Source organism: Temnothorax curvispinosus, unplaced genomic scaffold (assembly GCF_003070985.1).
Source record: "Temnothorax curvispinosus isolate PA1 unplaced genomic scaffold, ASM307098v1 QBEX01006086.1, whole genome shotgun sequence".
In the NCBI taxonomy this organism is placed as follows: Eukaryota; Metazoa; Arthropoda; class Insecta; order Hymenoptera; family Formicidae; genus Temnothorax; species Temnothorax curvispinosus.
Genome location: NW_020215866.1, coordinates 869810 through 887213, shown reverse-complemented (window position 1 = coordinate 887213; position 17404 = coordinate 869810). Strand labels below are relative to the sequence as shown.

General features: G+C 39.2%; 1 protein-coding gene across 2 annotated transcripts in view; it reads right to left on the bottom strand.

Moving 5' to 3' along the window:
- Positions 1–2794: 2794 nt before the first annotated feature.
- The window catches only part of LOC112455431 (epithelial discoidin domain-containing receptor 1-like), a 190476-nt gene continuing 175866 nt past the window's right edge, over positions 2795–17404 (bottom strand). For both annotated transcript variants that reach the window (XM_025017330.1, XM_025017331.1), the window contains exons 14-16: positions 16900–16992; positions 9171–9312; positions 2795–8116 (exon numbers count right to left, since the gene is read on the bottom strand). In XM_025017330.1, the coding sequence (XP_024873098.1) occupies positions 7766–8116; positions 9171–9312; positions 16900–16992 (586 nt within the window). In that variant the 3' untranslated portion in view covers positions 2795–7765. The remainder of the gene's footprint in view (positions 8117–9170; positions 9313–16899; positions 16993–17404) is intronic.

Below are 17404 nucleotides of genomic sequence, written 5' to 3'. Positions count from 1 at the left end.
GAACGATTGTACCACATCATCTATAAACAAAATAATGGTTATTTAGTGGGTTTATGTAATCAATCTTACGAATTTTCTATAAAAAATGTAACTTTAATGATAAAATAATTTGTTACATGACAATATCAGTATTTTTACATTATTGCAAACAAAAACAAATAATACTGTTTTCTCAACTGAAAGATTATTTATAATCATATATATTTAAAGGGTTAGGTTAAGTTGAAGTTGTCCCCGAGCAACGGGGACAATTGTAACGCTACAACTGTCCCCAGGCATTGATGTTACAATTGTCCCCTAATGATATTTTATGATTTGAAGTAAATTTTTTACATAAATATCTGGATGAAAGTCAATCGTATTATGCAAATCATCAACATAAATAATCACTAAAACATATAAAAATAAAACCTTATACCTTCGGCATAAAGAAAGAAAAATATTTCAGATTTTATGCACGTAAGAAAACTTACTTCAGGAAGGAAAAAAGTAACTTCTTCTCCTGCACACGTGCACGTTCCGCGAGGGGCGGCAATGAACTAAGGAACAAATGCCGCTGTATCTAGCGGATCTCGCCTCGCGGTCATACACATGTACCTTTTATAGTTTAAGAAATATTCACGATGTTACAACTGTACCCTGTTACTTTTGTCCCCGGTCTACCCTATATTAATTGACATAATTAATTGTTATAAAATATGGATGTAATTAATCATTACAAAATAGCAATATTTAAACAAATTACATATCCCCCTTCGTCTTTCTTTTATGAGAAAATAGACATCCATATTCACTCGACATGATCGAACGGCGTCCGCTGAGCTATTCGTGGACGACGTTCGACCATGTCGAGTGAACTTCGACGTCAATTTTCTCATAAACGCCGGACGTATACGGATAAACAACTTTAGGGTCGATTCAGACACAGCCGTGCCGTATCCGTACCGTGCACGAAACAGAACATCAGACAAGGATACCTATTGTCTCCATCCTTGTCTAATGTTGTCTCCATCCTTGTCTGATGTTTCTGTTTCGTGCACGGTACGGCATGGCTGTGTCTGAATCGACCCTTTTATATGTCCAAAAACTAGACACTTTGCCTTATCAAATGGCGCAGAGCAAACCTTAATCCATTCTAATCCACAAACTTTTTCTTCCTACTTGAATATTGAAGTAAGAACTTTTTAATAGTCGAATATGTCGTGTATATTTATTAATATGTAATAGTACTCGAATGACATAAAACTAAAATAAATATGTTTTTTGAACCTTAATAAATAAGTTCTGATAGGCATTTAACTCATATTCGCAGTTAGGCTTTCGGCAGAGTCTTTAGAAAGTAACCTATCGAATTACTAGAATTTCAGTATTCACGAAAATGTCATACTTTATCAGATCATTTTGAGGAAAGAACAAAAGGGATAAAATCAATTATAAGTACATTTATTTATAGTTTAGGATATATATTAACATAAAATCTCGTCAAAATTTGAATTATACGTTTTTCATTTTTTCGTCCAATATCCGGTTTTTGATAGATTCGCCCCACGGCGGGTAATTGGGAACAGCTAGATAAATAATACATCCCCCCGCATTACACCGTCCCGAACCTATTCAACGGCTGCATGCAGTGTCACTCATTGCGTACGCGACAGTGAGAGTGAAAGGACGCACGTGTGCTATCACGGTAAGTCGAACAATTTTTTGTGTATTTTTGATATAATTTTTGTCGTCTGTTATAATAGATGTAAGTATCATATTTTTGAATTCAAAGACACCATATTTTGTTACTATCATACGCACTGTTTTCAAATCCCACGTAAATTGAAGTTAACCAAAAGTGCTGTTGAGAGTGGCGGCTATTTTGATGTATGTTGACTACTTCGGGCAATTGGGAACGGCGTCAGGTGGGTAATTGGGAACGTTCCCAATTACCACTTGCGTTCTTATAATTACTCATAGTGCTGCTGGTTGATTGTGTAAAAATGTTTAAACTTTACAAATTGTTTTAGATGCCTCGAAATTACGTATAAAAGACTAAACCAAAATACCAACTTGAAAATCTTCGCCATGCAATCGAAGATGTTGAAAGTAAAAAGCTCACATTGGGCCAAGCTGCTACCAAATACTCCAGTACCAAAAACAACATTATTTACGCAACTAAAACAAAACGAATTGAAGACACCAAAAAAAGGTCGGCACGCGGTATTTATTGGTTCCCATTTCCCCCGCGGGATGATCTCAATTACCCCATAGGGTATCGGGTAAATAGGAACGGCAATGTTTTTTGTTTTTGTTTATATTTTTATTAAAACGTAAATTTTTAAGAATTTTGTTATGACTACTAAGTACATAGATAACCGAAGTTTATGTAGCAATAAAAGTTGATTTAGTTTATAACTTTTCTCTATTATTTTTTAACGTTAGAAGTTAAGTGTTCCCAATTCCCCCACTCTCCCCTAAATGTAATAATTGTAATGTATAATTAATTACACGTGCGAATATAATATATACATGTTACTAAAAACACATAATACTCGAAAATAAATAGCGCGCGCAAAACGCGCGCTTTGTATTCTAATTCTATTAGAAAATAAAATAAAAAACAAAAAATATATATAGAAAAATTAAAAAAATAATTTTATTTGCTGAAAAAAATTTTCATTATTTCCAAACAGCAAGCATTCTGTATTTCAGCGCAATTATTGATTATCGTACAAATCAATATAAAATTAATGCAAAGAGAGTTTGCGGGATGATAGGACTTCCATGAAATAAGTAGTGTAACTTCGACTTTCCAATACAAATAGATTTTATTGTTGTGCTTCATGAGTAATGGATAATGGAACTTACAAGTTGTATGTTGTTTCTTTAATGATATACACATGGTAATTATATAAAGGATGTGTTCCGTTTTACGACGCACAAAAGTTTGCGGTCCTCGGTAGAATTTGCCCACACCGTATACGCAGCGATCGTAATCGAGCCGAGTAAACTTTGTGGCAAAATCGAAATTGGTAATAATTGCTTGAAAAGTTCGACCGTCACCGATCGCATCCAGTATATGTATCTTTTGTCACCTCTATATCCAAGCAAGAATAGTCAAAGAACAGCACACGTTGCATTTTGCATTTGTTGTCAGGGATACACTTTAATTTATAAAGTGTCGTACATGATTAGTTAGATTCTAGATGTATAGTATATGTATATATATGTATAATATATATATATATATATATATATATATATATATATATATATATATATATATATATACACGGCTATTGAATAACATGTATACTTTTATGATTTGTCCCTTAATTGTCGTCTTTTTAATACAAATAATTCCTAGATCGTTGTACATTGTTACGTTACCGATCCGCTCTTACGCGAAATTTACTTACAATCCCTTCGCTCGCTGCCTTACGACTAAATAAAATATAGATGTATTATAAATACCTGTATTTATATATATATATTTATATATGTATATATTTTTATACTTTTTTCCCCGTTTATATATAGTCTACTTAAATCGAGTTTGTTCAAGCTTTATTACTCATAGACAATCTGCTTGATATTTACAGAGATTAGATACAAAATTATAAACAGTTCTTAGTACAAAATAATTTTATGACTATAACGATCAAGGTTCGATAGCGTAGAACAGGCATGGGCAACCCACCGTGGCCAGTGGTCAGTTTCGCTGCGATTCTCCTCTTGTCCGAGACCAAAAAATTTCTTTTCACTGAGTCAATCCCGAAAATTTCGTCTATCGGATAATTTCTCTTAGGAAAGAAATGTCTCCAAAATCATAGTGCAAAACGTGGTCGTAGTCGAGTGATATGGCCGGGCGCGTTGCCCCTGCCTAGATAGAAAATACAACTAGATGAGCTCTCCCCCCAGTTTACCCACGATTACCTGTAAATTCCTCGCAATTCCACCATAGAGGTCAACAATAGGGTATATCGAAATTATATTTCGCTCATGTACGAAAGAAAAATTTCATCCGACGTTTGTATATTAATTCCATTGCCACGATCTTTAATCATGATGATATACCACTTTGTACGATGCAGTTTAAGTTCATCTGAAATGACATCTAAATTAAGCATAACGCTCGTATACAATATACGCGAATGCATGATATTAATGCGTATCATTATGTCATCCATCATTAATGGAGCTATAAAACGTCCGTTTCTATCCTGAAAACGTGATAGTTGAAATTATTTTAATTAGTATATTATTCGGCTGTCACATATGAAAAAATCTAATGATTTCCTTCGCGCTAATAAAACTATATTTGTTTTCGAGACTCAAAAGTTAATGACAAAGATCATGATCGTGCCTTAAATTATTATAAAATGTCAATTCTGTTAGTGATAATCGTATTTTAAAAAAGTCGCGAGATTGGTACTAAATATACATATTTTCTAAATTCCGAGGCAAGCGTGATTGTCAATCATACGCATATAAAATGTATATCGAAGAAATCAGCAATGTATACAGCAAACGATAAGGATTTGGAACTATCGTTGCAATTAAGATGATAGCTGAAAAATCGAGCTTATCGATAAATAGAGCTTTCTTCGAGAAATGAAGTTTCACAACGATCTAGCGTGTTCGTACCTCACAATGCTCGAACAAAATATTTTTACTCGTCCCTGACACTGTAGTTCCAAACATTTACCTCCAGTGATGCCATTGATAGAGCTCGAATTGTCCGCAAAGAATATAATTAACCACCATTGGAAAAAGGGCACGCTAGGTAGAAGTAAGTTGTCTAGGTCATAATAGCGAATCTTTGCATAGAGAAAGGATTATGCATATATTCTTATCTCCATATTAGCCTATTTCACTACGCGCGACTTCTAATAAAATTATGGAGCAGCTGCAATTTTGGATTTATATGGTGAAGCTGCTAGATCCTAACGTAGGTTCATCATTCCTTACAATTATCAAAATTTTTACTAAGATAATCGATTATGCCAATTTTTTATCTGAACTACTACGATCTATAATAAAAACAACGTATGTTCGGAATAATCCTTTCGCTATGAAGATTTTCGAAGTGGTATAGGTACAGGTAGATACGTAGAAATATACTAAATTATCACATGAGTAGACAAGTAAGTTACTCGTTAGCAGTAAAGGGCAACAATATAGCCAAAGGCAGCGTTATGCTTATATTGGCGAATCTAAACGCAACTACAATTCATTCTCTAGTATCATCTAGAAATACAATGGCAGTCTGCTTCGGACTAAAGTGTATCGGACTAAAAGTGTATCGACGATAGATATTATTGTTTCAACTCAGTCACAACCGGTGCGAAAAATCGATTGGCCAAAAATTTCGCGATAGCACGAAATTATACAATACGTCTCTGTTGATCCGATACTCTTACATGCAAAATGTAAATTAGACTTAACGATCTTAGGCTTAATCGATTGGCTATTTACTATTTACCTCTGGCAAGATCAAAAATTGGTATTGCCTATTTTTCTATTACCTCGTAAATTTATATTACGCGAATTCGTATCTCAGCGATTCTCCTCCGCTCGCTTTAGACTAGACGATCTTGATATAGAAGCAATTCCAGTTACGTTTAAATTCAACGCGTATATTTTAACTACATATGGCTATGGCCTCCGTACCGTCTCTACTCCTTACGCGGTATTACGTTAATTTATATAAATAGTATTTTAATGATATAACGGTAACATCGCCTATCCGCTAAGTATCGCATAAGTTATAATAGTGTCCATCTGGTATATAAATACACAGAACTTAAAGTCGAAATATATTATCGGAATCGAGAGTACACGGTGAAGACGCGCAACGGGCGTAAGTCCATCTCTTCTGAATGTTTCCATGTTACGACCACTCCTCTGTCCCCTCCGCGCATTTTTAAGTTTTATAAGAAAAGTACGTTCCGATATGTCAAACTTTCGCGTCAACCTTATTACCACTCGCTACGACGGACAACTTATCGGAAGCTAAACAATTGCCATACGTTTCCACATTAATATCAAATTACAAGCGAGCGTGTTAGCGCTATCTCAAAGATAATTCGATTTTCACCCGTCACTCTTAAAAAAATGTGATGATGACATTCCTTACTACGATATGCCTATATATACAATATTCTAATTTTATTGATCCCGCCTATCATATAAAGTTACAATTATGATGTGTCATAGTCATGATACGTAGTCTATTACCGTCTTCCAATGCAGAATAGGTGAAACATTACCCTTCGCTTCTACCTTATGCTTACGATGTATGATACTCGTCTATGTTATGACATTAACAAATTCCATTCACGTTAACTGCGATTGCGGTAGCTATATTCGTTCGAATAAACATGTACTATCGCGAAATCTTTACAGTCACTTGACTGCTTTTGAAATTTAACGTTCTCACGTGCGTTACGTTTCCACACAGATCTGGATCTTCAGACACGAACCAAAAGCAGCGTTGAAAAGACACTGAATTTCCACACTATCGGACAATTCGTCGTTGATGCGCGATAATCATTTCGCCGTTTCGCGATATGTCCTATGACGACAAAGAATTTCGCGATGTAAATCACACATGTAGATTCGTCTCACAAATAGGCCCAGAGTGTCTGGGCGATACAATATACGTTGAAAGAGAGTAAAGGAGAGCGATAAAGAGAAAAGGAGGGAAATAGGCACCCATACGTTCATAAAACACACTCAGTTATAATGCTTCACGATATTAACTCGAACAGTTGTGCCGTAGCGTCTAATATCGTAATTGCTATATTGCCGTACGTTGAATGTGATTCACACACATTTCTTTTTTTTTTTGTCATCAAACCCTTAATCCAAATGATATAATCCCGAGGGAACCTTAATTATTCTCCTTAAGTAACGACTCTTCCTATTTGCGTAATTGTCTAATTGCGCAGTATAGGTACCCATCCGTGCAGGAATGTTCACAGCTGTATTACAGTTACATGATATTGCTCCTAAGTTCCCGACGATTGCGATAGGATCTTTCACAGTCCTCAAAAAACGTCCAATCTCCATCAAACGGTCATCTACGACGGGCCAGGTTTTATTTCGCTCTCGTCCGATTGTCGTGTTTTTACAAATTCGCGTCCGTTCCTGTCTTTCTTCCCGTCTTCGAAGAAGAGCCTATGCCTATCCCGGGGGATAGATCTTCGCGCGATACTCCGCCGCGAGTATTCGCGTCGAGATCCAACACCCTCGTGCTCTAAATCGATAAGATATGCCTCGAACAGTCTCTCGCTACTGAGAATTCTACGGAGATCAGTTGCATTCGCGGCACCCCAAACTATTTGTACGACAAAAATCCGGGTATATCGTAAGATATTCTCAAAGCCCGCACTTAACTCTTTCTACCTATTCTAACTTAATTTCATGTCCGCTAATACTCGTTGTCCGAAAAAAAGGTATACGAATCGAAACGAAATTGAAGGACGATCGATTCCTGTCGTAAACTCCAAGTTCCACACCCTCGTTTCGTTGACGGACAATAAAATTCCATTGTTGTACTTATCATTTCGATGTCGCGATACATAATTGTCCTTCGTTCTTTTCTCATCAGTCGCTTCCTCTCACCCGACCGCTACACTCGCTCGTTCTCGTAATTCCTCTGAGAACGTTGACCGTCGTTGCACGCTCGTCGTTCCATTTCGGTAACGAGCTTATTATTCCGATTCGCGGTATGACTATTAAGAACGTCGCGCTCGCTGAAATTCGGGGCTCAATATCAGGATGTTGGAGCGTATCCAAGATTTTTTCGCTGCAGAAAGAGCGATATCTCACGGAAGGTCGGCCTCTCGGTCTCCTCTCGTTGCCAGCACTCGAGCATCAGATCGTAGATGTCCTTGGAGGAGGCGGTGGGTCGCGGCAGGTAATCGAAGCCGTTTCTGGAATCTTCCTTGCAACTGTCTTCGGGATTGCCGGCGTTGCCGCAATCGGCAGCGTGATGCAGCTGCCGCAGGCACTGCACCACTTCCTCGTCGGACAGGTGCTCGTAAGGGACACGTCTGCCGAGATTCAAAATCTCCCAGAGAGTGACCGCGAAAGCCCACACGTCGCTCTTGGTCGTGTACTTTCCCTGGAAATCAGACATAACGCACGTTACTCGAGCATTTCCAGCCAACAATTTCGATATATTGCGAAATACCGTGGGTAGAATACAGCCCTATTCCTATCGCCCCGTCCGCCCCGATAAGAAAATATTTATAAAATTATATGACGAGATCTGGATGAAATTGGGAATTCTGCAATTGTCTCAATATTTGCAACAATACTAGTAGAAATTTAGACCTTTGGGTAAATATTGATAAATATTCGCACAATTTATTTCTAAATAGTACTTCAGTAAGACAGCAATGTTATAATATTATAAGGAATCAACTTAACGGAATATTTGCAAAATTAAATTTGGAAAGAAATTGCGAAATAATTGAGAAATATATTTGATTAAGTAATTTAAATCGACTGACTGGCAATATATAACGTCTTTTCGATGTGACCATTGAAAAAACTATGAGCCAACTCGCTTTGTCGGATTCACACAGCACTTTTTCGGATCAATCATCAAGACATTATTAATTTCGACCAACGCTTTTGGTCGGGTGATGTAATTTCTGAGTGCTGTGTGAATCCGACAAAGCGAGTTGGCTCATAGTTTTTTCAATGGTCAAATCGAAAAGACGTTATATATTGCCAGTCAGTCGATTTAAATTACTTAATTGTTATTCTATATACTGGCGAAGAAAATTCATTATTCAAATATATTTGAGTTTTATTACTGTTTTATACTTGTTATTCCTGTATTACGTACACTGTACACTGAGAAAAAAAATTTGTTAATCTCAATACGTTCAACTATAGTTATTTGTGTAATAAGTGCGGGAAGTTGAGAATTGGACACTCGTGCGGGTGATCGCACTCGCCTTCGGCTCGTACGTCCACTCCGCACTCGTGTCCAATTCTCAACCCGCACGTGTTACACACCCTATTTTATATTACAAAGTGCGTGGAAAGTGGCCTATTGCGCGCGCGTCATCTGTGCGACGAATGGCCGATTCCGCACGCGCGAGAGATTTCTCACTCGAAGCCGTGCAGGAATGAGATATTCCCGCACGCAGTGTCTCATATCTTACCAAAAATATTGACTCCCAGGCCATCCATCGCACCGGCAGTGGCATAGTTCCGTCGACCTTGTAATAATCGCAGGCGTATAGCTCGTTGTCCGTGCCGAAGTCCGAGATTTTGATATGATAAGCCTTACCCACCAAGCAGTTTCTACAAGCAAAATAATGACGTATGGAGAATGCGAAATTATTTCATCTGTTATCGCGTCGAGGGGGAAGAAATTCGCGTCGTTTTACATTTATTTTCGCGCTGCTCGATAATCTTCGCGAATCGTCGATCTCGGCGCCCGTATAATCGATCGGAATACAACGCCCGGACTTTAGGATAACTCGAGTATTTCTAGAAACTGAGCGGAGCGATTTTTCCGCCGCGATTCGCACGCGCTAGCGTGCCGGATTGATATCAGCCGGATCGAATATTTTTCCGAACGGCTTGTCTGACAACGAAAGATCGAGGCGCAGTCAGATTGATCTCTCGCCGTGCCCGTGGTACGTGGGGCGCATAGCGCGCCCGCCAATCTGCATACGCGTACGCATTCTGTGCATGGCAGTCAACCGGAAGCGAGAATGGTTGTCTACATGTAACATTTGCTTGCATATGTGGTCGGGCTGCGTTTCCTGCCCAAATACACGCGGGTATGCAATTATACTCGACGCGTCGAATAAACTTTCTCCGCGTCGAATTATGGTGCAGCCATTATCGTAAATCGTTTCCTACGAGAGAAAGGCTTGATATCAATTCATCCGTTTGACAGTATCCGCGGAGATAGTTATAGTATTATATTATACTGGTGTTTTAAGTCAGGTCAATAAAACTTCAGGGTTTTATAAGAAATTGAATTTGGAACAAGAAAGTTCTTATAAACATACGTCCGGAAACGCTTCGTTAAAAAGTTATAGCTAAGAAACTTCAAAAAATCACATTTTTTAGTAATTTTTAAAAATAACTAGCTAATTGTTACGCTAAAGCGAACGCTACGAATGCACAGTTTACAAAGATCGTTGAAAGGTGGTTTTTTCAAGTTTCTGCTTTTTTCGACGTTTTATTTTGTTCTCTTCTGTACGCCTTATCAGAATTAAATAAAATTGGTAATTTAGTTTGTTATTTAATTACTCCTCAGATGTATTTCGCTTTTTTTTCAATTGAATAAAAGGTTTTAAAGGGTTATTTTTTAAAATAATAAAAAAAACGTGATTTTTCGAAGTTTATTAGCTATAACTTTTCAACGAAGTGTTTCCGGGTCTATGTTTACACGAACTTTTTTGTTCCTAACTCAATTTCCTATAAGACCCTGAAGTTTTATTTACCTGACCTGTAGAACAGCCTGTACATCATACATAATAATCTTAATATATGGATGTAATTACTTAATCTCTCTTATCGCGAACGCGTCTGATATTTCATCTCGTTTGTCCTTTGAGCGCGGGTTCCACTGGAGATATAGAATTCGAGCATTTCCCTGAGGAGTACTCAGAGACGGATAGACATTCATGCAACTTCCGCTCAAAGCTCCAGACATTGACCAGTTCACTTTAAAGACGAACTAATCTTCGCCATCTGAGAGACGACGACCAGTCAAAATGTTGTTCCGTAGTAGCGCATGGGTATGGAATAGATAGACTCAATTAATTTCGTCGCCGGAACAAAGCTCCAATTTGGCGGCAGAACCTGGTTAATTAGGGGCGCTTTATCGATCATTGCTATTGGCTACTTCGCCATCGGGCTACTGCGTCGATGGGACTGACGGGGAGGGGGCCGGTCCTCCCTATATTGTAGAGTACGACGATAATGCAATAAGCCGCGTTCACGCTTCGCATTGAAGCTGTTGCAGTATAAATCAGGTGTGATGATCTCCGTTCCCCGCAGACTGACGGTTAGAACTCTGATCGCTTACATTAATATCAAAAATAATAAATCGTGATGACGAAGATCCAAAAGTCCAAAATCTGTGTAAAATTTATATATCTTATAAAATTTTAATTGCGTAATTTCTGGATTAGGTAGTAGTGCTGATTGCTAATATATTATTTGTAATAGTAATTTTAGTAATCTATTATGCATTACATTACTATATTCGTGATATTACGATATAAATTTAAATGATTTTGTCTGACGACTTCAAATATCTTGTAAAAAGATTTATAAACATTAATAGATATTTTTTGCTACATATATAGAAATTTTGCGCGTATATTACTTAAATATGTATATTAATACACTGAAAAGTACTATACTTTATGCAAAAGCCAAACTCATTAATTTCTACTATCTAAATTTTAATAATTCATGAGATTATGACAGCAATTATTCAGAATTCATGAGATCAGAGAACAATTATTTTAATCTTCGTTGATTAAAATAATAATAGAATATAATTAAAATAATGTTAGTTTCTCATCTTATTTTATTTATCTTTTATTTTACGTGTTACAAAACGGAATTTTAAAATTATTATTATTGAGGAACGAGGATATCAGCGACATTACAGCTGCAGTTGTGTTATGAAAATGTAAAGAAGAGTGAAAAGAAAAAAACGGCCCGAAATCAGACTGTATAACGAGCTATATGACGAAAGGCCTCCTTCGCGTCTGTAATCGAAAGCGGAACAAAGGCAGGCTTTCTTGGCGGAGAGCGGAATGTCTACATTCAGCTCTCGCGACGACTTCTTCGGTGGATAAAGAGAATTACCTCTGTCATTGTGCAAGTTGCAAGTCGAAGTTAAACTCGGAATCACTTGGCCATTTGACGCAAGCACGGGCACCATTGTCAATAGGAATAGAAACGTTAAGTGTACTTGGCTGATTGACGCGGTTGTATAATTGAAGTCGAGGTTCTAGCGTATCAACATTGAAGTCGGACGTTCGGCGGCCCTCTCCCCCTAAGTTAGATTGAAAGTTGAATATTGGATATGCGTTGCGAAGGAAACAAATGAACCATCGAAAGGTTTTTCAGGCAGAAATACGGCAGAGAAGAAGCCGAGACGCGGAAGAAAAGCCGTCTTTTTTGAATTTTTAACCGGTTGTTCGAACGCGTAAGCTCTCGTCAGCGGAGAATAAAATTCTTCTACGCGCCAGCCTTCGGTATTCTCGAGGGTGGATAAGGAGAATCGTGCGGCCTCCTTTATCGCTCGAAGTTGCATTCTAAATCCCAATGTTGGGATCGGCGAGGCCGAATGATTGCATTACGAGTTAAAAACGCGCAACATTTTAGTATTAAAGTTTGCCTATACTCGCTGCAAATAGAAGCTTACAGGTTTGCTGCAAGAGAGAGAGAGAGAGAGAGAGAGAGAATACGAACGGAAGTATTTTGGGATCTCTTAGTAAAGCATCTGCAGAACGTATATTTTCCGCGGAAGAGCAGAAATGTTCATATCATATTTTTGGCTAAATGGAAGTTAGAGATTGCAAAACTAAATTCTCGTGATATTTTGAATGTAACAAACACAATGGTAAAAAAATATTAAACATATTAATATTGAGTACTATCTCTACACTTGTTGCCAGAAAGGAAAAACGAAAGAAAACTCGTCCGGTACATTTGCGATTCAAAATAGGATGAAGGAAATCTCTTCTACCGGAATGCGAAATACCTACACGCTGGAATACAGAATGCCAGGGCTTTTGCTATTCCTGCTCCTTTAGAGCAGCACGTTTATTCGCAGGATGCCCACGCTATCGCCAATCTCCGATGTCGCACATTAGTAGAGTAACATTATCAGCGTTATTGGCGAGAGTCGTATTATAACGCGAGATTTTATACCATCGAGCGTATACAACACCGATCCTGATGTTTCTTCCGGTTGGACAAACACCCCTCGTAACTGCAAATCCACTATCTTTTCCATCTTTAAAGCATTACATAGAGCAATCGATCTTCTCATTCGTCGGTATTCTTTTTCCATTCGAGCCAATTGAATTGCATTACCGTTTGATCAGCAATCGATCCCTTTCTCCTTTTTCACTCGACTTGGCCCCGACAATGACTCTATAGCTATACCGCGCGCTCGCGAATGAAATAAGAGGCTACGATGGATTGGCAGTTTGTCTCGGGCGAGAGAGGAGTCTGTAGAGAACATTCTCTCGGTATACCCGACCGACCGGTTCCGATAACGTTTTAAACTCTATAGCACGGAGAATCCCACGCCAGGTTCGATTTAAATGAATAAAAATGTTTCGCTTCACTCTTTCTCGTTTATCGCGCGATAGATAAATCGCGCGCGCAAAGGTCCTTCGAATAGGAAAGGGTAAAAATGCATTTTGAAAGTATCGCGCGCGCACCATTGATACCCGCAATGTCCATTTCTCTTTTGACGCCGCCAGTCACGGAAGAATTTATGCCCCACGGTGGAATTCCCATACGGTCGCGTATTTCACTGAATATCGTCGGTTCGTCACGCTGACGTGTGCCATCAAAGTGGAAGTTCAGCGGTGGTGTGCCATTAAATTCTGATTAAATTTTGATTAAATCCCGGCGCCTATACAAAAGGCATCGATCTATTTGCAACGCGATCGGATCGTATCCCCGCGCTTTTTTCCTCGCAAAAGCACAGAGAGGGATAACGCGTCGCGCGTCGCGGTTTTGACGCGAGTGTCGCTTAAATTTTATAAAAATTCCGCGCGCAGCTTGTTAAAAATTTAAACAAAGCATTGGCCGCCGCGATCTCGCAGACGTCGACGTTCCACGAAAATATTTTGAAATTTGCAACACCATTAGCACTTTGTCATGAAAATGTGAAACAGCGTAAATTAAATATCTCATTTCGAACATCAACCAGCATATTACAGTACCTACATATTATTAGTATAAATTTAAAATTATAACTCTGAATTATACATTTCAAATTACTTATATATTTCATATTTCTATTAATCTTAAAATAAACATTTTATCGGTTTAATTGTGCATGACGGTGAAGTACGTGAGACAGGGGACGACACAAAAGTTCTGACGACACTACTGAACGATATTTCTGCAATCAACGGGTCGAATCGGTGTCAAAAGCCCTCAGGAATGCTGACAGGGCTGATATCGTTCATGAAAGCTTCGCAGGAAGTGTCTCTCGCTATTACATTAAGATTTACGAGCGAGGCGTTTGAGAGACACTGTCCAGCCGGAAACTAGGTCTCACGTGCTACGAGAGCTCGGCGGTTTGTGCGCGAATGTGCGCCCGCGTGTGTATATGCGGAAGATATACATATATGCACATATGTGCATCTAAACGTCCTATCGATTCGGCGAGATGGCCATTGCATTTCAATAACAGCCACGTAGATGGACTTCATTCCATATACGATGTGTACTTTGTATTCGTAGATCGATGATTATCGATACTGCGGTCACTGTATACATTATGTGCGGCGTATGAAGATCATCATAAATTTACTTATGCAATTTGAGAAGAGCTTGGAAATTAAATGGAGCTCGCTTGAAAGCATACAGAGAGTACGAAGAAAAAATATATAAAGTACTTTTCAAAGTGTGTCGCGGTAGAATAATTAATTAATAAATTACGCAATTTGTGAAATTGATTCAAAAATTATAATATCTACGAGGTAGATCGATGCAGCCCACATTTTATTAACGCAGTATTTTCATTAGTTTTACTGGCGTCTGCGCGTTACTCGTAGTCAATGGAAAATTCAAGGAGAATAATCGGCAAGTTCCAGCATTAAAATTTCACTACTAGCACAGGCTTCTTAAATTTTAACCTCTTGTGCTTTTAAGTTTAAGACGCGTTTGGATCGAAATGTATAAAAAATACACGCGCTCCTTTTTTTTCAGACAATATCTCCATAATCGGCCCTTCCCCGACAATCTCGATTTATACTTAATGCGTATGAGGGGCGGAGATTCCTTTTAGTGCTTGAAAGAAAAATCGACCGCGAACGTGACAAATATTAGGCCATTATATTGGACTGAGAAAGGTAGCTATTGTGTGCTCGAAGTCGCGCGCACTTTGGGATTGCTCCTGCGAAAAACTCCGGAGGAATCACTCCGCGAGCAGTCTGAGAGGGACACAATATTAGAAGCTGATCCGAGATAGTTACGACGATTGAACGCGGTCGAATAAAAATAAAATAAAATAAAATAAAACGTAGAAATTTTCTACACACCGAGGCCCGGACTACCGTTGGCAAACTGCTCTTCTCACTGCATTCCTCGCGACGATTCACTAACAAATCGTTGATTTCCCATGCGGTTCCCGGCTCCGTTTGTTTTGGGGCTTATGGAAATGCGCTGCGGGGGTTGGTATAATTCAATTTCATCGTGAGAGTGTAACGGGGGGGGGGAGGGAATCGATATCGGTGCCCCCGTCTCCCGTTTTAACAGGTTCTCGACGTGGTAAAATCCTCCCTCCACACGTATACCTATACACGTTCCCGATGTACAACCACACACCGCGAGAACATCTCTGTTAGTTATTAGACTGTGCCAATTAAAGCGGACGGCACAATCTCTCGAGCGAGATCGCAGCGAGAGGGGGCACATATTCGTCGAAAGATAATCTCGATTCGCGACGATTTAAAGTCGATAGCACGGATCGCGAAGAGTCTTGTTAGCCCGATGAAGCGGAAAGCGAGACGGGGAAAAAGTACGCCCCCCACGAGGGAGAGGGATGAATGAATTTACGTCAGGAGATAAATCAAGAGCGGCAACGGATCCCATTTATCCCTTCCGCAATAACGTAAAAACCATGCCGCGATATTCGCGCCATATACCTCTTCCGTGCGTTTGATTTCGCGACCGACTTTCGAAATTACTTTTCAATAAAAATCGCGTACGGCGCGCGGCGGGGCGGGGGATATACATCGCGTTTTTCAACCGGTTCCCCTCGCGACGGGAATCATCTCCAGGGATGCGCGTTAGGAATTATAAATCCTGCTGCATATTGTTGCCGCGCCACGGAAGCGTTTGTAATTTTCCTCGCGTCACGTCGACCGAGAAGATTCCCTTGTAATCTTACATCTCCTCGACACGCGTCGATGCATTCGCGCGAGAAAGAGCTTCATATTCACGTCTGTATTCAAATCTCTGACTCTCGTTCTCCAATTTCGTTTAATCTAAGGATCGCATGCGGAGTATAACAAGATTTTTACACACACAACCGTCTATAGCAGATGTGATAAAAAGAGGTATGCAATATAATCTTGATTTTTAACCCTAGCTAGCCATACTTATTTTCGAGTCTTTCATTCGCCACACTCCGGTCTGTGAGACCACTCGACTTCGTCACATTGTCATTTTCATTCTAATTATAATATTTTTAAGCTTGTACTGTAGAAATTAGAAATACCAGACTTTGAATAAGATGTTTATGATCATATCAGGCCAAAAAAATGATTTGAACAAACTGAACTTGTTATAAGGAAACTAGAAAATTGTAAAAACTAGAAAACCGAAAAACGTTCAGCGGTCCACTGGAGTGTAGCGAGCTAGGTTAAAATTATATCAAATAATTAATATATAAAAAAATTCTCATGTAATTATAATATATAAAAAAATTATAGAGAATTAATAACGATCGTTTGCCCACAAGCTTGTGTCGCTTAATGTATACTATTAATGTATAATATACATCGTAATACCATGCAAATCGAAGGCGAGAACCCGAGTGTTTAGATACATAGTGAATACCGGTCGGGGACGATAAAGCCTCCCCGTATACGTAAGTTTATTCTCGAGAGATGAAAGCGAATCCGCGGGAGATTTGTTTCGGCAAAGTCCCATTGTACTCACCTAGTAGCCAGATCCCGATGAACGAAGTTCAGGTTCTCCAGATACCGCATGCCCGATGCGATCTGCGCCGCCATGTAGATGAGACAGTTGAAACTGAAACGACGACGAAGCGGCGTGAGTTTCCTGACGACGAAGTTAAGGTATTCGCGCGCACTTGAATACGCCCGACCGCCGCCGTCGCCCTCGGAGGGATTCTCCTCCGAGGTGTAGGTCGACGGGAATCCGGAAGGTGGAGGCTGCGTCAGGACGCTGTGCGTCGCTCACGATTAATAAACGCGTCAAACTCTCTCTCTCGCGCGCGGCGTGCGGGAGAAACTTATTGCGTGTTAACTTCAGCGACGGCAGCTCGTTGGAAACGAAACCGAGCTCCGGTTCGTTAGAGACGATTGCAGCACTTCGGCTGCCGTAATCTTGAATACTTTAAGCTCGGTAACAACAGTGCGTTGCCATATCTACGTATTATGGTAGTATACTCATATATCTCAGCGTTAACATTACAACAGAC